Genomic DNA, 23,215 nt, shown 5'->3' with positions numbered 1-23,215 from the left:
AAAGGAAGGTTCTTGATGGTACAGCTGCAGGATAATGGGTTGTAGCACCCGCTGGAAGGTTTTCTCTGCTTGCTTTGCCACAGGCCAGAGGCAGCACTGCTCCTAAGGAAGTATTCCAGCAGAGAGGTTTTCCAAAGAAGGAAGTAAACGAACGTCTCCTCAGAGCCACACACGGCTTCTAAATGGTAGTGACCAACTGGCATTTCTCCAGGGTCTCACCGCCGACAGAGGCCGTCCAATGGGCGTCGGAGCCCAGCAGGCAGAAAGCTCAGGTTCACGTAAGCCTCCGAGCCGTCTCCAAAGGCTGGCCAACGGGAGACTTGGCTGAGCAGCAGGCTTAGCCATCCCTGCCGGTGCCCCTCAGCTGGCACTGTCATCAGCTCAGCTGCCTGCCCCAGCAGTGAGGTTCTGCTCAGAAATAAAAGCAAACCCGGGAGTTGGGAAGGGGAACGCCATGCAGCAGTGGCCTGCGCTGTCTGTTTGCAAAGCACAGAGCCCATCAAATATTAACTAGCCCCTCCCGAGGGACGAGAAGAACCTTGCTGGGGTCATTCGGAAAGTCCCCGGTCCCAAGGCAGCTCCACAGAGAGGAGCCCCACGCAGCCGGGGACAGACGTGGAGGCACCGGCAGAGCACACGCCAGCGTAGGATGTCTGCAAAGCACAGGGAAGCCCCCCCGCCAGGTGAGCAGGGAACAGATCCAGCCCTCAGGGGAAGAATGCTGGGGCTAGCTGGCAGAGACCCTCCTGCCATGCGGCTCTGGGCACAGGGAGCCAGGCTGCATCTGCCCCCACTGGTCTCTCGCGGTTCCCTGCCCTCGTCCCTGGGCCGCGCTGGGAGCCAGTGTCAGCTGCACTGGAGACTCCTCCAGCCACGCCCAGGGGCACTAGCAGGAGGGGTCTAGCGCGGGGTGCTGGAGCTCCGGTCTTGGGCCCCCCCCCTGGTAGCGAAGGGGAAGGGGTGAGAACACCCAGCAGCGGTGCAACAGTGGATGGGAAGTCGGGAACTGCTGTTCTCCCCGGGGCTGGAGCAGGTGTTCTCCACGGCCTGGGGGCCTGAACTGACTCATCCACAGCTGCACACCAGAAGAAAAACACTTCTAAGGAAGGGGAGGGAAATCTGCAAGTGCAAAGGCATTGGGAACAATGGTACCTCAAATTTTTCCATCCATGTGCAGAATAAATTGTATTCTGCGCACCCGTTCATGTGCCAATGTGCACCACCCGTAGAAACACATGCTGCGGGGCGACATTTGAACCTCTCTTGCCCAAGCACTCCGCCTACAGGGAACACTGGCTGGGGACAAACTCTGTTCCTATTAAAGTCAATAGCAAAATGACTGCTGGACAAGCCTGAGCTGCAGCTGTCCCTGGTGCCACTTAGCGCCAAGTGTCTGGCTGGACTGAGGGGCTCTAGCGCTAGCTTGGGGGTGCTGGGTCTGCCTGGCTGACGAGCTGGCTTTTCGCAGAGCCCTTGGCTCTCTGTGACTCCCCGTCCATCCAGTCACACTAATCCCTCTGCCCACCCACAGCCAGAGACCCCCGCCGCCCGTGCTGTGCCCTTCCCCTCTGGACACTGGGGTGAGGCAGTGGGGGGTGCTGTCCATTCAGGCATTCACTGGGCACGGTGCTTGGGCTGTGGGTGACCCCTATGGGCCTGCGTCCGTGAGCACGGCCCAGGGGGGGTCGCCTGAGGAACCGCAGGTCATGTAGACAGTGACCCAACTGGCTCTCACCTGTGGAGGGAAGGGGCGTGGCTTGGGGAAGGGGCATTTTTTGGCTGGGAGGACATGAAGGGAGGAGACTAAGCGGAGTACTGAGGGGCCAGGGGCCCGTGGACCCCACCCCAAGGGGGCTGAGGCTGCCTGGCCCTGACTCCTTATGTCCACATCACGCCTGTGCTGGGCTGTGTCCTGGAGGAGCAATAACCCCCGTTCTACTGGCCGGCGGAGTCTCATCTCGGGGTGCAGGATCGGGGGGTACCCGCCACAGTGGTGTCAGGAGTGGGATGCACTCACCCCCTTGCTGGGTCAGGAGGCCGCAGGGGGCTCAGCCAGCTGGAGGATCTGCAGCCGGGCGACTACGAACGGTCAAGGAGGCCCTGCTGCACAAGTTGGGGCTCCCCCCAGACGTACAGGAAAACGTTCCGGGGGTGCAGAAGGGGCCAAGGGAGACCTGTGTGGACCTGGCCTCCCGCCTGGCGCAGTCCTGCCGCCACAACAGGGCAGCTGCGGGGGCAGGGACGTCTGGCTGAATATGTTCAGGGCCCAGCACCATGAGCTCTCGGGAGCCCATAAGCAGGTTGGGGGGGAATCGAATCGTGTTCTATGTTGCTCAGTGTGGGAGCAGCTCCCCTCTGCCTGCCCCAGCAGCAATCCGCTGCCCCTGTGCTCCTCTCCCTTGGGAGGTACGGGGCAGCCCTTCTCTTCCCCTCCCTGCAGGAGCGGCCAGAGTGGAGCTGGGCTCGGAGGTCACGGCTGTGAGAAGTAGCCGGGTGGTGCTGGGAAACACCGTCTGCCCGGCTGAGATCAGCATCTGCAATGGCAAGATAGTCGCCGTCCTGCCCAGGGGGGGCCGGGCCCGTGCGGGCGGAGAGAAGGCAAGTGGGGCCAGGGCGCTGGGGCGGCAGAGCTGGGCTTGCATGGCTAGCTACAGCAACCCTGGGGCACCTTCCGGCCATTCGCCCCCCTCAGACCTCAGCGTGCCGACGGCCCTGGGCTGGGCACGAGCCCACTCCCCGTCTGTGCTGTGCGACGGGGCTGCGGGCAGGCCGCACGGAAACCCACGGCCCGAGTGCCAGCGTGCAGCAGGGCAGGCCGCACGGAAACCCACGGCCCGAGTGCCAGAGTGCAGCAGAGCAGGCCGCACGGAAACCCACGGCCCGAGTGCCAGCGTGCAGCAGGGGAGGCCAGACGCTGTGCGCGGGGGAAACGTCCTGCCGCCTCGTGCTCCTGACAGGGCCGGCTCCGCTCCCGCGGGGAGAGTTAGGGCCTCTGGCTACCGCCGCAGCGTGGGGCGGCAAGGCAAGCCCAGGGCTCGCACCACCCCTGTGGCCCTGCCCGTCTCACAGCAGTGCCCTTGCGGATGAGCCTCCAGCCAGCGGGGTCCTGCCCCGGTGGAGCAGAGAGCAATTCTCTTCCTTTCCGCTTGCCCCTGGGGGTGCAAGCAGCTCATGAGCTGCTGGGCTGGTGCATGAGTCTCAGCAGGTCCCTGGCGTGGCAGGTCACAGACCTTGACTTGCTATTAGAAATGTGATGCCCGTGAAGGTGGCATGCTGTGCTTGGCCCTGATTGGTGGGGTAACTTGCAGGGCCAGGCCAATTCTTGCATTTTCAGGTTGAAGATTTGCCTTCTCCAAACAACGGCTCTTGGCCCCACTGCTCCCGCCAGCTCCCTGGGGATGCTCCTTGCAAGCGAGTCCCAGGGGGCTTTCCGCACCGCCAGTGCCACGGCTCATTCAGGAGCAGGCTGCGACTCGGCTGGCTCTCCCGTAGAAACGAGGGACGGACCCTCCCATCCCCTGCCCTGCTCGCGGCCCTAGGGACCCGCATCTCGGCTCGGAGAGGAGCAGCGAGCACGCGGCTGCAGAGGGTTGCAAGGCGGCTCCTCGCTCCAGGAGGGGCTCCCGGGTCTGCTGCCAATTGCTCGGCACGGGGCTGATCCAGGCCAGGGGAAGGTGGCTGTCTGAGGATGTGGGCTAGGGGGCTCCGGCATTAGCCCATGGCCAGGTCTCTCTGAGAGCCCCTCTTCCTGCAGGTGCTGGACGTCGGCGACCTGGTGGTGATGCCCGGGATCGTAGACTCCCACGTTCACACCTGCGAGCCGGGGCGCATGGCTTGGGAGGGCTATTCATCTGCAACCAAGGCTGCTGCTGCCGGAGGCGTCACCACCCTGGTGGATATGCCACTGTACGGTACCAGGGCGGGGAGGCAACACCCCCCTTGGGCACCCCTGGGTCCCCCCCGCCGGCGTGCACTGGGGGCCAGCCTCTCCAATGGCAACACCACCCTAGTGCACCCCTGGGTCCCCCCCGCCGGCGTGCACTGGGGGGGGCAGCCTCTCCAATGGCAACACCCCCCTTGTGCACCCCTGGGTCCCCCCCGCCGGCGTGCACTGGGGGGCAGCCTCTCCAATGGCAACACCACCCTAGTGCACCCCTGGGTCCCCCCCGCCGGCGTGCACTGGGGGGGGCAGCCTCTCCAATGGCAACACCCCCCTTGGGCACCCCTGGGTCCCCCCCGCCGGCGTGCACTGGGGGGCAGCCTCTCCAATGGCAACACCACCCTAGTGCACCCCTGGGTCCCCCCCACCGGCGTGCACTGGGGGGCAGCCTCTCCAATGGCAACACCCCCCTTGTGCACCCCTGGGTCCCCCCCCCCGCCGGCGTGCACTGGGGGGCAGCCTCTCCAATGGCAACACCCCCCTAGTGCACCCCTGGGTCCCCCCCGCCGGCGTGCACTGGGGGGCAGCCTCTCCAATGGCAACACCCCCCTTGGGCACCCCTGGGTCACCCCCCCCCGCCGGCGTGCGCTCGGGGGCAGCCTCTCCAATGGCAACACCCCCCTTGTGCACCCCTGGGTCCCCCCCGCCGGCGTGCGCAGGGGGGCAGCCTCTCCAATGGCAACACCCCCCTTGGGCACCCCTGGGTCCCCCCCCCGCCGGCGTGCACTGAGAGGGGCCCGTCCCTCGTGACGGGCAGGGTGAGGGAGAGCGAAGAGGCTTGCGCTGGGCGTGAGGCATCTCCTGCCTGGGCTGCGTGTGGGTTGTTAGGCCCAGGCCGCCCCCGCTGAACCCAGGGTCCAGGCAGCAGAGCCGGAGCGGGGGGGGGCTGGTGTAGTGAGTGTTCTAGGGGGCCCTGAACTGTTCGCTGCTCTGGTCCCCGCTTTGTCCCGTCCGGTCCCGCCCTTTATCCGCCTGGTGCTCCCGGCGCTGCCCTGCACAGCGAGATCGGCCTGCGCCCCGCTAGCAGCGAGCTGGCCCGGTCTGCCCCGCGCCCTCCTCCGCCCCCGCCCCCCTGGGGTCTGCCCTGCGCCCTCCTCCGCCCCCGCCCCCTGGGGTCTGCCCTGCGCCCTCCTCCGCCCCCGCCCCCTGGGGTCTGCCCTGCGCCCTCCTCCGCCCCCGCCCCCTGGGGTCTGCCCTGCGCCCTCCTCCGCCCCCGCCCCCTGGGGTCTGCCCCGCGCCCTCCTCCGCCCCCGCCCCCTGGGGTCTGCCCCGCGCCCTCCTCCGCCCCCGCCCCCTGGGGTCTGCCCTGCGCCCTCCTCCGCCCCCGCCCCCTGGGGTCTGCCCTGCGCCCTCCTCCGCCCCCGCCCCCTGGGGTCTGCCCTGCGCCCTCCTCCGCCCCCGCCCCCTGGGGTCTGCCCTGCGCCCTCCTCCGCCCCCGCCCCCTGGGGTCTGCCCCGCGCCCTCCTCTGCCCCCGGCCCCCTGGGGTCTGCCCCGCGCCCTCCTCTGCCCCCAGCCCCTGGGGTCTGCCCCGCGCCCTCCTCCGCCCCCGCCCCCTGGGGTCTGCCCCGCGCCCTCCTCCGCCCCCGCCCCCCTGGGGTCTGCCCTGCGCCCTCCTCCGCCCCCGCCCCCTGGGGTCTGCCCCGCGCCCTCCTCTGCCCCCGGCCCCTGGGGTCTGCCCTGCGCCCTCCTCCGCCCCCGCCCCCTGGGGTCTGCCCCGCGCCCTCCTCTGCCCCCGGCCCCTGGGGTCTGCCCCGCGCCCTCCTCTGCCCCCCGCCCCCTGGGGTCTGCCCCGCGCCCTCCTCTGCCCCCGCCCCCTGGGGTCTGCCCCGCGCCCTCCTCTGCCCCCGGCCCCTGGGGTCTGCCCCGCGCCCTCCTCTGCCCCCCGCCCCCTGGGGTCTGCCCCGCGCCCTCCTCTGCCCCCGCCCCCTGGGGTCTGCCCCGCGCCCTCCTCTGCCCCCGCCCCATGGGGTCTGCCCCGCGCCCTCCTCTGCCCCCGCCCCATGGGGTCTGCCCCGCACCCTCCTCTGCCCCCGCCCCCTGGGGTCTGCCCCGCGCCCTCCTCTGCCCCCGCCCCCTGCGGTCTGCCCCGCACCCTCCTCTGCCCCCGCCCCCTGGGGTCTGCCCCGCGCCCTCCTCTGCCCCCGCCCCCTGGGGTCTGCCCCGCGCCCTCCTCTGCCCCCGCCCCCTGCGGTCTGCCCCGCACCCTCCTCTGCCCCCGCCCCCTGGGGTCTGCCCCGCGCCCTCCTCTGCCCCCGCCCCCCTGGGGTCTGCCCCGCGCCCTCCTCTGCCCCCGCCCCCTGGGGTCTGCCCCGCGCCCTCCTCTGCCCCCGCCCCCTGCGGTCTGCCCCGCACCCTCCTCTGCCCCCGCCCCCTGGGGTCTGCCCCGCGCCCTCCTCTGCCCCCGCCCCCTGGGGTCTGCCCTGCGCCCTCCTCCGCCCCCGCCCCCTGGGGTCTGCCCCGCGCCCTCCTCCGCCCCCGCCCCCTGGGGTCTGCCCCGCGCCCTCCTCTGCCCCCGCCCCCTGGGGTCTGCCCCGCACCCTCCTCTGCCCCCGCCCCCTGGGGTCTGCCCCGCGCCCTCCTCTGCCCCCGCCCCCTGGGGTCTGCCCTGCGCCCTCCTCTGCCCCCGGCCCCCTGGGGTCTGCCCCGCGCCCTCCTCTGCCCCCGCCCCCTGCGGTCTGCCCCGCACCCTCCTCTGCCCCCGCCCCCTGGGGTCTGCCCCGCGCCCTCCTCTGCCCCCGCCCCCTGGGGTCTGCCCCGCGCCCTCCTCTGCCCCCGCCCCCTGCGGTCTGCCCCGCACCCTCCTCCGCCCCCGCCCCCTGGGGTCTGCCCTGCGCCCTCCTCCGCCCCCGCCCCCTGGGGTCTGCCCCGCGCCCTCCTCTGCCCCCGCCCCCTGGGGTCTGCCCTGCGCCCTCCTCCGCCCCCCCCGCCCCCTGGGGTCTGCCCCGCGCCCTCCTCTGCCCCCGCCCCCTGGGGTCTGCCCCGCGCCCTCCTCTGCCCCCGCCCCCTGGGGTCTGCCCCGCGCCCTCCTCTGCCCCCGCCCCCTGGGGTCTGCCCCGCGCCCTCCTCTGCCCCCGCCCCCTGGGGTCTGCCCCGCGCCCTCCTCTGCCCCCGCCCCCTGGGGTCTGCCCTGCGCCCTCCTCTGCCCCCGGCCCCCTGGGGTCTGCCCCGCGCCCTCCTCTGCCCCCGCCCCCTGCGGTCTGCCCCGCACCCTCCTCTGCCCCCGCCCCCTGGGGTCTGCCCCGCGCCCTCCTCTGCCCCCGCCCCCTGGGGTCTGCCCCGCGCCCTCCTCTGCCCCCGCCCCCTGCGGTCTGCCCCGCACCCTCCTCCGCCCCCCGCCCCCTGGGGTCTGCCCCGCGCCCTCCTCCGCCCCCGCCCCCTGGGGTCTGCCCCGCGCCCTCCTCTGCCCCCGCCCCCTGGGGTCTGCCCTGCGCCCTCCTCCGCCCCCGCCCCCTGGGGTCTGCCCCGCGCCCTCCTCTGCCCCCGCCCCCTGGGGTCTGCCCCGCGCCCTCCTCTGCCCCCGCCCCCTGGGGTCTGCCCCGCGCCCTCCTCTGCCCCCGCCCCCTGGGGTCTGCCCCGCGCCCTCCTCTGCCCCCGCCCCCTGCGGTCTGCCCCGCACCCTCCTCCGCCCCCCGCCCCCTGGGGTCTGCCCCGCGCCCTCCTCTGCCCCCGCCCCCTGGGGTCTGCCCCGCACCCTCCTCTGCCCCCGCCCCCTGGGGTCTGCCCCGCGCCCTCCTCCGCCCCCACCCCGTGGGGTCTGCCCTGCGCCCTCCTCCGCCCCCGGCCCCTGGGGTCTGCCCTGCGCCCTCCTCTGCCCCCGGCCCCTGGGGTCTGCCCCGCACCCTCCTCTGCCCCCGCCCCCTGGGGTCTGCCCTGCACCCTCCTCCGCCCCCGGCCCCTGGGGTCTGCCCTGCGCCCTCCTCCGCCCCCGCCCCCTGGGGTCTGCCCTGCGCCCTCCTCTGCCCCCGCCCCCTGGGGTCTGCCCCGCACCCTCCTCTGCCCCCGGCCCCTGGGGTCTGCCCCGCACCCTCCTCTGCCCCCGCCCCCTGGGGTCTGCCCTGCGCCCTCCTCCGCCCCCGGCCCCTGGGGTCTGCCCCGCGCCCTCCTCTGCCCCCGGCCCCTGGGGTCTGCCCTGTGCCCTCCTCTGCCCCCGGCCCCCTGGGGTCTGCCCCGCACCCTCCTCCGCCCCCGGCCCCTGGGGTCTGCCCTGCGCCCTCCTCTGCCCCCGGCCCCTGGGGTCTGCCCCGCACCCTCCTCTGCCCCCGCCCCCTGGGGTCTGCCCTGCGCCCTCCTCTGCCCCCGGCCCCTGGGGTCTGCCCCGCACCCTCCTCCGCCCCCCGCCCCCTGGGGTCTGCCCTGCGCCCTCCTCTGCCCCCGGCCCCTGGGGTCTGCCCCGCACCCTCCTCTGCCCCCGCCCCCTGGGGTCTGCCCTGCGCCCTCCTCTGCCCCCGCCCCCTGGGGTCTGCCCCGCGCCCTCCTCTGCCCCCGCCCCCTGGGGTCTGCCCCACGCCCTCCTCTGCCCCCGCCCCCTGGGGTCTGCCCCGCACCCTCCTCTGCCCCCGCCCCCTGGGGTCTGCCCCGCGCCCTCCTCCGCCCCCACCCCGTGGGGTCTGCCCTGCGCCCTCCTCCGCCCCCGGCCCCTGGGGTCTGCCCTGCGCCCTCCTCTGCCCCCGGCCCCTGGGGTCTGCCCCGCACCCTCCTCTGCCCCCGCCCCCTGGGGTCTGCCCTGCACCCTCCTCCGCCCCCGGCCCCTGGGGTCTGCCCTGCGCCCTCCTCCGCCCCCGCCCCCTGGGGTCTGCCCTGCGCCCTCCTCTGCCCCCGCCCCCCTGGGGTCTGCCCCGCACCCTCCTCTGCCCCCGGCCCCTGGGGTCTGCCCCGCACCCTCCTCTGCCCCCGCCCCCTGGGGTCTGCCCTGCGCCCTCCTCCGCCCCCGGCCCCTGGGGTCTGCCCCGCGCCCTCCTCTGCCCCCGGCCCCTGGGGTCTGCCCTGTGCCCTCCTCTGCCCCCGGCCCCCTGGGGTCTGCCCTGCGCCCTCCTCTGCCCCCGGCCCCTGGGGTCTGCCCTGTGCCCTCCTCTGCCCCCGGCCCCTGGGGTCTGCCCTGCGCCCTCCTCTGCCCCCGCCCCCTGGGGTCTGCCCCGCGCCCTCCTCTGCCCCCGCCCCCCTGGGGTCTGCCCCACGCCCTCCTCTGCCCCCGCCCCCTGGGGTCTGCCCCGCGCCCTCCTCTGCCCCCGCCCCCTGGGGTCTGCCCTGCGCCCTCCTCTGCCCCCGCCCCCTGGGGTCTGCCCTGCGCCCTCCTCTGCCCCCGCCCCCTGGGGTCTGCCCTGCGCCCTCCTCTGCCCCCGCCCCCTGGGGTCTGCCCTGCGCCCTCCTCTGCCCCCGCCCCCTGGGGTCTGCCCTGCGCCCTCCTCCGCCCCCGCCCCCTGGGGTCTGCCCCGCGCCCTCCTCTGCCCCCGGCCCCCTGGGGTCTGCCCTGTGCCCTCCTCCGCCCCCGGCCCCCTGGGGTCTGCCCCGCGCCCTCCTCTGCCCCCGGCCCCCTGGGGTCTGCCCCGCGCCCTCCTCCGCCCCCGGCCCCTGGGGTCTGCCCTGCGCCCTCCTCCGCCCCCGGCCCTCTGGGGTCTGCCCCGCGCCCTCCTCCGCCCCCGCCCCCTGGGGTCTGCCCCGCGCCCTCCTCTGCCCCCGCCCCCTGGGGTCTGCCCCGCACCCTCCTCTGCCCCCCCGCCCCCTGGGGTCTGCCCCGCACCCTCCTCTGCCCCCGCCCCCTGGGGTCTGCCCCGCACCCTCCTCTGCCCCCGCCCCCTGGGGTCTGCCCCGCGCCCTCCTCCGCCCCCGCCCCCTGGGGTCTGCCCCGCACCCTCCTCTGCCCCCGCCCCCTGGGGTCTGCCCCGCGCCCTCCTCTGCCCCCGCCCCCTGGGGTCTGCCCCGCGCCCTCCTCTGCCCCCGCCCCCTGGGGTCTGCCCTGCGCCCTCCTCTGCCCCCGCCCCCTGGGGTCTGCCCTGCGCCCTCCTCTGCCCCCGCCCCCTGGGGTCTGCCCCGCACCCTCCTCTGCCCCCGCCCCCTGGGGTCTGCCCCGCGCCCTCCTCTGCCCCCGCCCCCTGGGGTCTGCCCCGCGCCCTCCTCCGCCCCCGCCCCCTGGGGTCTGCCCCGCACCCTCCTCTGCCCCCGCCCCCCTGGGGTCTGCCCCGCGCCCTCCTCTGCCCCCGCCCCCTGGGGTCTGCCCCGCACCCTCCTCTGCCCCCGCCCCCTGGGGTCTGCCCTGCGCCCTCCTCTGCCCCCGCCCCCTGGGGTCTGCCCTGCGCCCTCCTCTGCCCCCGCCCCCTGGGGTCTGCCCCGCACCCTCCTCTGCCCCCGCCCCCTGGGGTCTGCCCCGCGCCCTCCTCTGCCCCCGCCCCCTGGGGTCTGCCCCGCGCCCTCCTCTGCCCCCGCCCCCTGGGGTCTGCCCTGCGCCCTCCTCTGCCCCCGCCCCCTGGGGTCTGCCCCGCACCCTCCTCTGCCCCCGCCCCCTGGGGTCTGCCCTGCGCCCTCCTCTGCCCCCGCCCCCTGGGGTCTGCCCCGCGCCCTCCTCTGCCCCCGCCCCCTGGGGTCTGCCCCGCGCCCTCCTCTGCCCCCACCCCCTGGGGTCTGCCCCGCGCCCTCCTCTGCCCCCGCCCCCTGGGGTCTGCCCTGCGCCCTCCTCTGCCCCGGCCCCCTGGGGTCTGCCCCGCGCCCTCCTCCGCCCCCGCCCCCTGGGGTCTGCCCCGCGCCCTCCTCTGCCCCCGCCCCCTGGGGTCTGCCCCGCGCCCTCCTCCGCCCCCACCCCGTGGGGTCTGCCCCGCGCCCTCCTCCGCCCCCGCCCCCTGGGGTCTGCCCCGCACCCTCCTCTGCCCCCGCCCCCTGGGGTCTGCCCCGCACCCTCCTCTGCCCCCGCCCCCTGGGGTCTGCCCCGCGCCCTCCTCCGCCCCCGCCCCCTGGGGTCTGCCCCGCGCCCTCCTCTGCCCCCGCCCCCTGGGGTCTGCCCCGCACCCTCCTCTGCCCCCGCCCCCTGGGGTCTGCCCCGCGCCCTCCTCTGCCCCCGCCCCCTGGGGTCTGCCCTGCGCCCTCCTCTGCCCCCGCCCCCTGGGGTCTGCCCCGCACCCTCCTCTGCCCCCGCCCCCTGGGGTCTGCCCCGCACCCTCCTCTGCCCCCGCCCCCTGGGGTCTGCCCCGCGCCCTCCTCTGCCCCCGCCCCCTGGGGTCTGCCCCGCGCCCTCCTCTGCCCCCCGCCCCCTGGGGTCTGCCCCGCGCCCTCCTCTGCCCCCCGCCCCCTGGGGTCTGCCCTGCGCCCTCCTCTGCCCCCGCCCCCCTGGGGTCTGCCCCGCGCCCTCCTCTGCCCCCCGCCCCCTGGGGTCTGCCCTGCGCCCTCCTCTGCCCCCCGCCCCCTGGGGTCTGCCCTGCGCCCTCCTCTGCCCCCGGCCCCCTGGGGTCTGCCCCGCGCCCTCCTCTGCCCCCGGCCCCCTGGGGTCTGCCCCGCGCCCTCCTCTGCCCCCCGCCCCCTGGGGTCTGCCCCGCGCCCTCCTCTGCCCCCGCCCCCTGGGGTCTGCCCCGCGCCCTCCTCTGCCCCCCGCCCCCTGGGGTCTGCCCCGCGCCCTCCTCTGCCCCCCGCCCCCTGGGGTCTGCCCCGCGCCCTCCTCTGCCCCCGCCCCCTGGGGTCTGCCCCGCGCCCTCCTCTGCCCCCGGCCCCCTGGGGTCTGCCCCGCGCCCTCCTCCGCCCCCACCCCGTGGGGTCTGCCCCGCGCCCTCCTCCGCCCCCGCCCCCTGGGGTCTGCCCCGCACCCTCCTCTGCCCCCGCCCCCTGGGGTCTGCCCCGCACCCTCCTCTGCCCCCGCCCCCTGGGGTCTGCCCCGCGCCCTCCTCTGCCCCCGCCCCCTGGGGTCTGCCCCGCACCCTCCTCTGCCCCCGCCCCCTGGGGTCTGCCCCGCACCCTCCTCTGCCCCCGCCCCCTGGGGTCTGCCCTGCGCCCTCCTCTGCCCCCGCCCCCTGGGGTCTGCCCCGCGCCCTCCTCTGCCCCCCGCCCCCTGGGGTCTGCCCCGCGCCCTCCTCTGCCCCCCGCCCCCTGGGGTCTGCCCTGCGCCCTCCTCTGCCCCCGCCCCCTGGGGTCTGCCCCGCGCCCTCCTCTGCCCCCCGCCCCCTGGGGTCTGCCCTGCGCCCTCCTCTGCCCCCCGCCCCCTGGGGTCTGCCCCGCGCCCTCCTCTGCCCCCGGCCCCCTGGGGTCTGCCCCGCGCCCTCCTCTGCCCCCGGCCCCCTGGGGTCTGCCCCGCGCCCTCCTCTGCCCCCCGCCCCCTGGGGTCTGCCCCGCGCCCTCCTCTGCCCCCGCCCCCTGGGGTCTGCCCCGCGCCCTCCTCTGCCCCCCGCCCCCTGGGGTCTGCCCCGCGCCCTCCTCTGCCCCCCGCCCCCTGGGGTCTGCCCCGCGCCCTCCTCTGCCCCCCGCCCCCTGGGGTCTGCCCCGCGCCCTCCTCTGCCCCCGCCCCCCTGGGGTCTGCCCCGCGCCCTCCTCTGCCCCCGGCCCCCTGGGGTCTGCCCTGCGCCCTCCTCTGCCCCCGGCCCCCTGGGCTCTGCCCCGCGCCCTCCTCTGCCCCCGGCCCCCTGGGGTCTGCCCCGCGCCCTCCTCTGCCCCCGGCCCCTGGGGTCTGCCCCGCGCCCTCCTCCGCCCCCGGCCCCCTGGGCTCTGCCCCGCGCCCTCCTCTGCCCCCGGCCCCCTGGGGTCTGCCCTGCGCCCTCCTCCGCCCCCGCCCCCTGGGGTCTGCCCCGCGCCCTCCTCCGCCCCCGGCCCCCTGGGGTCTGCCCTGCGCCCTCCTCCGCCCCCGCCCCCTGGGGTCTGCCCCGCGCCCTCCTCTGCCCCCGGCCCCCTGGGGTCTGCCCTGCGCCCTCCTCTGCCCCCGGCCCCCTGGGCTCTGCCCCGCGCCCTCCTCTGCCCCCGGCCCCCTGGGGTCTGCCCTGCGCCCTCCTCCGCCCCCGGCCCCTGGGGTCTGCCCCGCGCCCTCCTCTGCCCCCGCCCCCTGGGCTCTGCCCTGCGCCCTCCTCCGCCCCCGCCCCCTGGGGTCTGCCCCGCGCCCTCCTCTGCCCCCGGCCCCCTGGGCTCTGCCCTGCGCCCTCCTCCGCCCCCCGCCCCCTGGGGTCTGCCCTGCGCCCTCCTCTGCCCCCGCCCCCTGGGGTCTGCCCCGCGCCCTCCTCTGCCCCCGGCCCCCTGGGCTCTGCCCTGCGCCCTCCTCCGCCCCCGCCCCCTGGGGTCTGCCCCGCGCCCTCCTCTGCCCCCGGCCCCCTGGGCTCTGCCCTGCGCCCTCCTCTGCCCCCGCCCCCTGGGCTCTGCCCCGCGCCCTCCTCTGCCCCCGCCCCCTGGGGTCTGCCCCGCACCCTCCTCTGCCCCCGCCCCCTGGGGTCTGCCCCGCACCCTCCTCTGCCCCCGCCCCCTGGGCTCTGCCCCGCGCCCTCCTCTGCCCCCGGCCCCTGGGGTCTGCCCTGCGCCCTCCTCCGCCCCCGGCCCCCTGGGGTCTGCCCCGCGCCCTCCTCCGCCCCCGGCTCCATGGGCTCTGCCCCGCGCCCTCCTCCGCCCCCGCCCCCGCCCCGTGGCGTCTGCCCTGCGCCCTCCTCCGCCCCCGGCCCCCTGGGGTCTGCTCTGCGCCCTCCTCCGCCCCCGGCCCCCTGGGGTCTGCTCTGCGCCCTCCTCTGCCCCCAGCCCCCTGGGGTCTGCCCCACGCCCTCCTCTGCCCCCAGCCCCCTGGGTTCTGCCCCACGCCCTCCTCTGCCCCCAGCCCCCTGGGGTCTGCCCCGCGCCCTCCTCCGCCCCCGGCTCCATGGGGTCTGCCCCGCGCCCTCCCCCCCCGGCCCCCTGGGGTCTGCCCTGCGCCCTCCTCTGCCCCCGGCCCCCTGGGGTCTGCCCTGCGCCCTCCTCTGCCCCCGGCCCCCTGGGGTCTGCCCTGCGCCCTCCTCTGCCCCCGGCCCCCTGGGGTCTGTCCCACGCCCTCCTCTGCCCCCGGCCCCTGGGGTCTGCCCCGCGCCCTCCTCCGCCCCCGGCCCCCTGGGGTCTGCCCTGCGCCCTCCTCTGCCCCCGGCCCCCTGGGGTCTGTCCCACGCCCTCCTCTGCCCCCGGCCCCTGGGGTCTGCCCCGCGCCCTCCTCTGCCCCCGGTCCCCTGGGGTCTGCCCTGCGCCCTCCTCTGCCCCCGGCCCCCTGGGGTCTGCCCTGCGCCCTCCTCTGCCCCCGGCCCCCTGGGCTCTGCCCTGCGCCCTCCTCTGCCCCCGGCTCCATGGGGTCTGCCCCGCGCCCTCCTCCGCCCCCGCCCCCTGGGGTCTGCCCCGCGCCCTCCTCCGCCCCCGGCTCCATGGGGTCTGCCCCGCGCCCTCCTCCGTCCTCAGCCCCCTGGAGTCTGCCCTGCGCCCTCCTCCGCCCCCGGCTCCCTGGGGTCTGCCCTGCGCCGTCCTCCGCCCCCGGCCCCCTGGAGTCTGCCCTGCGCCCTCCTCCGCCCCCAGCCCTCTGGAGTCTGCCCTGTGCCCTCCTCCACCCCCGGCCCCCTGGGGTCTGCCCTGCACCCTCCTCTGCCTCCGGCCCCCTGGGGTCTGCCCTGCGCCCTCCTCTGCCCCCAGCCCCCTGGGGTCTGCCCTGCGCCCTCCTCCGCCCCCGGCCCCCTGGGGGGTCTGCTCTGCGGCTCGGTAGTGCTCTCCCTTCCCAACGAGGGAGGGTTTGGATCTAGTGAAACTGCCCCCCCTCCCCGGTCTCTGCCCTGCCAGGAACGGTCTCTCCCCAACCACAACTCTGGCCACCTTGGACGCCAAGCTGCAGGCTGCCAAAGGGCAGTGCCATGTGGACGTAGCCTTCTGGGGCGGAGTCGTCCCTGGGAACCAGGTCAGTGCATCCGGCTGGGACAGAGCCAGGGCAGGCACCAGGCCTCCCCTGCTCTCTGGGGCGCACGTGCTGGGGGCCTCTGGCAATCTGGCGAGAAGTCACTCCAGGAAGGCGGCACAGCCAGAAATAACACAGGGGACGCTGACCAGCCCCCGACGGCTGGGTCGGCCAATGATGCTGAGCAAGCCTCCAGCTCAGCTGACCTGCCTGCCCTCAGGGGGTCGTGTGGGGGAAGAGACAAGGCCCGTCCTGGGGATCCTGCTAACAAATCTGTGTCCACTTGCAAGACTCCCATTGACTCCAGGGGGAGGGTTGGCCCTGGCTCCTGGAGAGGCTGGTGACAGAATCCCGTTCCTGGCTGTTAGATGAGGCGCCTGGGCCAGCCTGCAGGCCTGGGAGGGGTGGCTGGCCAGGCCACGGGTCAGTAAAGTCCAGACAGCTGTGGAATCCCGGGCGGAGATCTGGGCTTGGAGATGCGGGTTTGGAGGCTGAGGGCCGTCTCATTCGGCCTTCGGCAGCGGTAAGTGGCCAGAGGAATCGGTGGCCCTGGTCCTCGCGGAGCAGAGCTGTCCCAGGCGCCAGCTGAGCTGGGGGCCAGGACGAGGCCTGGTGGCCACAGGGACAATCGTCAGGTGCACGTCCTAGGCAGACTTTGCTGAGATGTGGGTCTCCGCGCTGGAGCCATCGGGAGGGGCTGGGGGCCTGGTGCCGGGTAACCTGCCAGCGTGGAACATGACCCGTCTCGGGCCTGGCCCCCTTTCCTGGGCTCAGCTGGCCACCTGCAAGTGCTAGGGCCGGGCTGCAGCTCCGCCAGGCACGGGGATGTCCAGGCCTGAGTGCATCTCTTGTGCCGCCTGCTGTAGGACGAGCTCCTGTCCATGCTGCAGGCTGGCGTCCCCGGGTTCGCGTGCTCCCTGATTGCCAGCGGCGTGAAGGAATTCCCCCACGTCTGCCCCCAAGATCTGCACGTGGTGATGAACGAGCTGCAGGGCACAGACTGTGTCCTCTTGGTAAGTGTCACCTCCTGTGCCCGGCTCCAGCGGTGCCACCAGATCAGAGCAGCAGCATGTCCCACGCCCTGCCGTAGGGACCGCCGGCCGCACAAAGGGCAGAGCAGCGTGGGGCTGGGCCCAGCGGACAGTGTTCCTGTCCTGGAAACAGAAAGCAGATATTGATTTCCAGCTTCCTCCCCCAAATCTCACCACCCCCTGGACAAGCTGCTTCCCTGGCCCGTGACCCCAGAGGGACAAGCACCCCAAAAGCCATCAGCAAATTAGGCAGAGCCAGCCCTTCCCAGCACCCCAGAAGTTGCCATAATCTGTGTGTCAGTAGCCCCGCATGGCAGGCGATTTCCAAGAGTTTCCATTCCCCAGGAGCCGGCCAGGCTCCTCTCCGGTGTGTCCGAGAGCATGAGCCAACAGGCCAGCCTGCTTCCTTGCACCAGCGGGCACGGGGAGGAGTAGCCCTGGATGTGGGGAGGGGGCTTGGCACCCCCACCTGCCAGCACTAACCCTTCCCTCCGGGTGGGTTTGCTTTCCAGTTCCACGCAGAGCAAGACCTGGGCCACTGGAACCCAGCGCGAGAGGGTACGTGGGGAAGGCTCTAGGATGGGAAGCACGGCTCTAGGTACCCAGCCTGCAGGGGGCCTGGCCTCCGCCTCCTTCAGGCCCCTTGCGGGGCGCCCACAGACACAGGCGTGAACACCCCAGTTCCCCACGCCGTGCGCCCGGGCCAGCTCCGCCCCGCTCACACCCCTTCCTGGTGTCTGCAGACCCCACAGAGTACGGGGCGTTCCTGGACTCCCGCCCCGACGCCATGGAAACGGAGGCTGTCCAGACCGTGGCTGACCTCTGCCTCCAGTACACGTAAGGGACCGGGGGGGGGGGGGGCGTGCTTTCGCCGCAGTGACCTTTGACCTCCAGATGTCTCTGTCTGACCCCGCCCCTGGGCTCTCGGCTTTCGTTGCACAAAAGGGTGGGCGGCGCCGTGCTGGCCGCGAGGGGGGTGCGCACACACCTGGCCCCCCCAGCGCAGGTGCAGTGACTTGGTGTAAGTGGGCGTGTTGGGCACCCCCCTGCCCAGCGGGGAGCTGCCAGCCGACAGACGAGGGCCGGTCTCTCACTCCCTCCTACCAGGGTGCCCTGCCACATCCTCCACCTCTCCTCCGCCCGAGCCCTGCCCGTCATCAGGGAGGCTCGCCAGAAGGGGGCGCCGCTCACCGCAGAGACTGCCCACCACTACCTCAGCCTGGCGTCCGAGCGCATCCCCCCCGGGGGCACCTGCTACAAGTGCTGCCCTCCCATCCGGGGCAAAGCCAACCAGGTAGCGAGGCCTAGTGGGGAATCCCGGAGAGCACAGGCCATGAGCTCCCCAGGGTGGGGAGGGGCGGCTGGCGGGGGGCGGCTGGCAGGGGGCGGCTGGCGGGGGGCGTTCTGCCGCTCCGGACTCTGCCCCAGCCTGCAGGGCAAAGGGAAGTGACCAGGGGCAGCTCAGCAGGTCCCCGGCTGGCCCGGGCTTGGCCCGCGGAAGGGAGCAGGTGCCTTGGCGAGGGCAGCTGCTGTGGAGTCCAGGGGCAGAAGCCAGGCAGCCGGGCTCCAGATGCAGGAATTACGCGCCTGGCTAGGCAAGGCCCAGGGCCTGTAGAAACCAGCCTGGGGTACTGGGCATCCTGGCAGGAGGCTGTCAAAGCTGCACTAACCAAGGCCTCCCCCGCTCCACGGGAGTGCTGGAGCCCATCCAGCACCCAGGGCAGCCCCTGGGACGTCCGCAGGGCTCACCACTGCCCTGTCTCACGGGGGCATCGGGGCAGCTGGCCAGGCCAGGCACTTCCCAGCCCTGCAGGCCAGGTAACCGCTCCCTTTCTCCTGCTCCAGGAGCAGCTCTGGTGTGCCCTGCAGGAGGGGCTGATCGATGCCGTCGTCTCGGCCCATAGCCCCTGCTCGCCAGACCTCAAACTCGGGGAGGACGGAGACTTCCTCAGGGCCCAGGGAGGCATTGCCTCACTGCAGTTTGGTAAGGGGGCTGGCCGGGCAGCCTGGCTGAGCCTACCTAGGGTTGCCGGGGTCCAGTATTCGCCTGGACAGTCTGGAACGTGCGGCCTCTGTCTGGTAAAAACCCAGAAAATACCAGACATGTAAAACGTCCGGTATTGTCTGTTTTTCTCGGACAGAAGGCTGCTTGGGACATTCTTCCCTTGCCACATTGGGCAGGGGAAGTGGGAAGTGTGGGAATTTAAAGGCATAGTGACTTTTTTTTGTGCAGGTTTTTTTTTATTTTTTTGTTCAACAGCTTTGGTCCTCCATTTGTTTGTTTTGCTCAACAAGTTTGGTTTAGGGTTGCCAGGTGTCCGGTATTCACCTGGACAATCCGGTATTTTCTGATTTTTTTCCCCGGCCAGGAGGCAAAAATGCCGGGCACCTGGCAACCCTCCAAACACTCAGTGCACAGCCTCCCTCCTCCCAAACCCCAACACCCCCAGCCCTCTGACCCCATGCTTACCTGGTTCTGCAAGGCTGCCGGCACAAAATGGCTGCTGGCAAAAAGACCAAGAGGACTCAATGACTCCCCTGGGTCTTAGTGCTCAATGTCTCCCCTGTTCCTATCCCTGCACTCACTCTTAAAGGGCACATGCTGTTTTAATGCTGGTTTATTTTAATTTTTTTTAACAACTTTGGTCTCCCCCCTTTTTATTCTTCAACAGAATTTTTTCCCGGTGTTTGTTTGTTTGTTTGTTGGGGGGGGCGGGTGTTCGGTATTTCTGTTTCAACCATCTGGCAACCCTAGTTTGGTCCTCCCCCTTTTTTTCCCTCAACCAATTTTTTCCCCACCATGTTTGGTATTTTTTGTGAAAGCATCTGGCAACCCTAAGCCTGCCAGATGGTGCCCTGCAGGGCTGAAGTTCCGCCAGAGCCCTCTGGAGCAGAGCTGCTGCGGTAAATACAGTAGAACCTGTAGGCGCCCTTCTGCCTCCCCCTCTGCAGGGCTAAAGTCCCAAGGCCCCCCCAGCCCCCAGCTGAAGCCTGGAGCCCTCAGTGAGGGGGGCAGGAGACTGGGAAACAAGCCATAGTCTACACTCATGGTATCCGAGGGGATGGGGACTCCTGCAGACTCCAGTTGTGGCCCAGGGCGGTTTCTGCCTCATCTGCTGCCCAGCCCCACCAAGCCTCAAGCCGGCTAGCCCAGTCCTGCATAAGTCTGTTCCTGTTCTCCCACCATGTCCCTCTCCCTGCTATCTGGGCCCCTTCCAGGAGTGCAGCAGCCACATGGGGCGTCCCGGGCACACGTGTGTGTGGCTGTTTCATGACTGGCCATTGCCTGGTTTTAGCAGCAGGCGGCATGAGCGCGTCTGGCGCTTGGAGGGGCGGCGGCAGGGCGGTGGGCATGTGCTCCACAGCCTTTGGTGGCTACGGCAGCTGTTGGAGCCCTGGCCAGCTCCAGTCTGTTAGCAGCCCCTGTGGTGTCATGGGCAGCACACGCACTCACACTTCAGCGCAGACCCTTGCTCCCACCACTCTCGAATACGGTAGAGACCTCTCCAGGCACCGCAGCTCAGTCTCAGGAGCAATGTGTGGCCTTCCACGGGCCACGCCATAGAGCGGCCTGGATCCCCCTCCGTGCGTGCTGACAGCTACTGGGACCACACGCAGGGCTCCCGCTGTTCTGGACCTCAGCAAAAGCCAGGGGATTCTCCCTCCACGACGTGGTGCAACTGATGTGCACCAACCCGGCCCGCCTGAGCAGACTGGCTGAGCGCAAGGGGGCGCTGTGCCCAGGGATGGATGCCGACTTGGTGATCTGGGATCCCGACAAGGAGTTTGAGGTAATGATGGGCGAGGCGTGAGGCACACGGTTGTAATCGTGGGGACCCGGGACACGTCTCTGGCTTGAGAAGCGCTGGTTGGGATCTCCGGGAGCCGCTGTGGCAGGCAGGCGCTAGACCGAGACCCGGCGCTTGGAGAGCGTTGTAGCTGCTGCTCTCTTTCGTCTCCTGTGACCTGTTGGCCGGAGAAGGAGCGCACGCTTCTGTGTGTCTCTCTACTGGAGGCAGTCCCTGCTGAAGCTAGTGATGAGATTCCCATTCCGGGGGGGGGAGGGGGAGACACGTTCTCAGGTCAACAGCCATAAAATTCTTCTCTCTTTCTTAGGTGAAGAAACACATGATTCAACATGAAAACCAGGTACAAGACTGATTCCCGCTTTGTTTGCACAGAGCCCCCCTTTCTGCCAGCCCCGGGAAAGTGGGAAGCCTTTAATCTGCCCCCTTTGTTATGGGCAACCCGCTGTAGAACACGCTCCTCCTGCGGCCTCTCGCTGCCAGGAGATCCCGCAGAGGCACCAGTGGGGTCCCCGACGCGTAGGGCTTCTAATTGCCTTCTCTGGCCAGGCTCGGGGTTCCGTGCACAGCCCAGCCACGCCCCTGGCAGGCCACCGCCTCGCAGCGACAGGCTGTCCAGTCACCGTGCAGCCGAGTCATTGGCTCCCTCTTGTAGAGCAATGGCCTAGAGGCACGAGCATGAGGCTTGGCTGGAACATCCATGCCTGGCATCTTCCGGCTCGCAGCCGGGAAGTCCTGCTCACTGCCTAGGCGGGGAGCTTGCTTTGCACTCACGGGGCTTTCTCTCCTAGCTGAGCCCGTACCTCGGCTTCCAGCTGCGCGGGGAGGTTCTTGCCACACTCGTGCGAGGCAGGCTGGTTTATCTGAGAGGGAAGCTCGCACCCAAGCCAGAAGGGAACCTGCTTGTAACTCAGAGGAAGCTGCTCGAGAGAGTCTCCTCGCCCTACTACTGACGGGGGATGCAGGAGAGAAGGAGGCCAGGGGACCAGCCAAACACCTGACTTGGAAAGGGAAGAGAGTTGCATGGGGCGGGGGAGGGGAGTCACCGAGGGCATGCCCCCCTCTCTGGCCCACGCCCATCCGCTCGCACTGGCAGGTCTCCGAGAGGGAGAGAGAAGTGAGACCAGGGAGCAGAAAATTCCTCTCCTCTCGCTGCCTTGTGCTGAGCCCCACACACCCAATTTACAGCCCTAAGCAGGCGTCTGGCTGGGAGTTTGACATACGCCTCCGGAGCCTGGGCACCCAGCTCAGCTGGATTTGGGCGCCTGATTCCCCAGGCTCCTGTGCAGGTCCCAGCGTTGCTGTCGCAATGGCCGATGGGAACAGACTGTGCTCTGCCTACGTCAGTGACCAGCTCTCCCCTGGAGCTGTGCAGGGCTCAGAAGTGTGTTTCTGGCGCGCTGGGTGGCACTGGATGTGGCTACGCTTCCAATAAAGCAGCACGCCAGCCTGTGTGTGTGAATGCGCAGCCTTGCGTTAGGCCACAGCTGCGCCCTCCGAACGCAGTTCAGCCCGTAGTCAGCGCTCGGGGGCCACGGCTGGAGTGGCGGGGGGCAGCTGAACTCAGCCACGTCTGCAGAGGGGACTGCTGAGAGGGCAGCGTGACCGGCCCTGGAACAAACTCCAAGGCTGGGGTGGAGACCCCACGTCCAGCAAAGCTCTAAAAGAGGCCCTGCTAAGACAGCCCTCCCCTCGCCTCTAGCGCTGGGCCCTCTTCAGCCCTGGGCCATGCAGGTCGGGCTGGCGAGTCACTGGCCTCAGCAGCTGTGAGCAATCCCTCCGCTTGTTTGACTAGTCCAAAGTGCACTAGCCTGGACCTGCCGTCCCAGTGCCTGGGACACGGGGAGCCTGCTGTTGGGTGGGGGACAGCCCCATGCCACGCCCGGCTCTCCAGGGACAGCCCCATGCCACGCCCGGCTCTCCAGGGACAGCCCCATGCCACGCCCGGCTCTCCAGGGACAGCTGGGAGGGTGACACGGGAAAGTAGCTTTGTGTTTGCTCCCCTCTTTGTACAGACCTTGCCCTTCGTGCTCCGGGCGAGGGAGGCACAGACAGACCCCTGAAATGACACTGCCAGTTGGACGATCTTATTCATCCCGTTTCTTCCATCAGGCCTGATCCCAGCCCCTGCCCAGGGTTGCCAGGTGTCCAGTATTGGACCTGACAGCCCGGTATTTGCGCCCTCCGTGCCGTAAAACAATTCCAAAGATACTGGACGGTTAACATGTCCGGTATTTTCCGTTTTCCCAAGGCCCAGCTCGGGCACCTGACTGAAGGCCGCGTGGGACATGCAGCCTGCACTGACTGTGGCGGAGGGAGCGGGGAGCACAGCCCAGGAATCAAAGGGGCCACCCCGGGCCCCAGGTCCCCTTCTTTTTTTTGGTCAACAGAATTTTTTCCCGGCGTTTTTCTGGGGTTCGCTATTTGTATAAAACCATCTGGCAACCCGACCCTGTGACCCGAGAGAGTCTTGGAACAGGGCCCCCCTGGCAGCTCAGAGACGGCTGGGAAATGGGGGGTTCATCACCACACTGAACCCTGGGGGGTGAGAGGGCCGGGGTTTCCCCGTGGAGCAGACGTGTTCCACGCACACGTCCGTTAAGAACTCCCACCCTCCCCAAGTCCACGAAGGCCCCTTGCTGCCCCGCGGCCTGGCCTCTGCCCCGGGTGTCCACAAGCACAAGGCTTCCCACGCCAGCCTGGCCGCGGGGGCCAGAAGGGGGAGCGCACGCTGGGCAAACATCAGCCAGTCTCAGCAAGTTCTCGAAACCTTCGGCTGGGGCGGGGGAGGGGTGTCTGCAGGACACGGACCTATGAGTAAGGCAATCGTCCGCCTGGCCCAGCTCACGCCCCTTGGCAGGGAAGCCGGGGGGGGGGGGCATGGGACTTCCCTGGCAGAGTCCGCCCCGTCCCCCAGTTCGGGGGTATCTGGCCAGCAGGGTGGGCCCCATCCGCTCCCAAGCTGTTTTCCCTGGAACCCCTGAGGGCATCCGGGCTCTGGAGCCGGACCCAGAGCACAACCCCAGCTGAGGGGCCCGGGTGCTGGACGAATTGAACCGGAGGCTGCAGTGAATGGGGTGCTGCCCGGGGCCAGAGCCACGCAGGCGTCGGACGAGCGTGAATCCAGGAAGCGGGGCTCCCCGCGTGCCTCTCCCACCCCTCGGGGCCACTGGGCCCTCGGGACATGCCAGAGGGGAGGGGCCACGCTGAGGGAACTGGGCTATTTCGCTGCCGAAGAGCAGAGCCAGGGGGCTTGGGGGCAGCCGCAGCTCCCTGCAGGGGTTCCGGAGAGGCTGCTCTCAGCGGGGGTGCTGGTCCTGCCGGCTGAGTGGGGCTGGCCCAATGCCCCTAGGTCTCTCCCAGCCTGGCGGTGCCCTGCCCCCTCCTTGCCGCAGAGCTCAGTGTTGTGGGCAGGAGCTGCCGCGTCCCACGCGCTGACCAATGGGCTCCCACGGCTCTGCCCAAACACGCAAACCCTTGAGCAATGCAGGCCAGGCAGGCTGGCTCCACCCGGCGCCGATTGGGTAAGTTACCCTCCGGCCCCGGCGCTCGCCCGTCAGCGCCCACGTCAAGGGAGCGGGAAGCTGTTGC

General features: G+C 71.9%; 1 protein-coding gene across 2 annotated transcripts; it reads left to right on the top strand.

The window, feature by feature from the left end:
* Positions 1–525: 525 nt before the first annotated feature.
* On the top strand, positions 526–21,074 carry LOC102458363 (allantoinase, mitochondrial-like). Of its 2 annotated transcripts, XM_089780977.1 has the most exons (12): positions 526–683; positions 2,441–2,598; positions 3,755–3,906; positions 14,676–14,790; positions 15,654–15,800; positions 16,331–16,376; positions 16,562–16,655; positions 16,926–17,112; positions 17,664–17,802; positions 19,437–19,609; positions 19,935–19,967; positions 20,416–21,074. In XM_089780977.1, exons 1-12 carry the CDS (start codon positions 650–652, stop codon positions 20,575–20,577), a joined length of 1,440 nt encoding a protein of 479 aa, XP_089637103.1. In that variant the 5' UTR covers positions 526–649; the 3' UTR covers positions 20,578–21,074. The 2 variants fall into 2 exon arrangements, with proteins under 2 accessions (XP_089637103.1, XP_089637102.1); XM_089780976.1 differs by lacking the exon at positions 526–683 and having other exon boundaries at positions 737–2,598.
* The last annotated feature ends 2,141 nt before the right edge of the window (positions 21,075–23,215 follow it).

This window comes from Pelodiscus sinensis, chromosome 10 (genome assembly GCF_052426305.1).
Source record: "Pelodiscus sinensis isolate ZL-2025 chromosome 10, ASM5242630v1, whole genome shotgun sequence".
Lineage (NCBI taxonomy): Eukaryota > Metazoa > Chordata > Testudines > Trionychidae > Pelodiscus > Pelodiscus sinensis.
The sequence above is the reverse complement of the archived record's forward strand: the minus strand, read 5'-3'. Positions and strand labels throughout refer to the sequence as shown.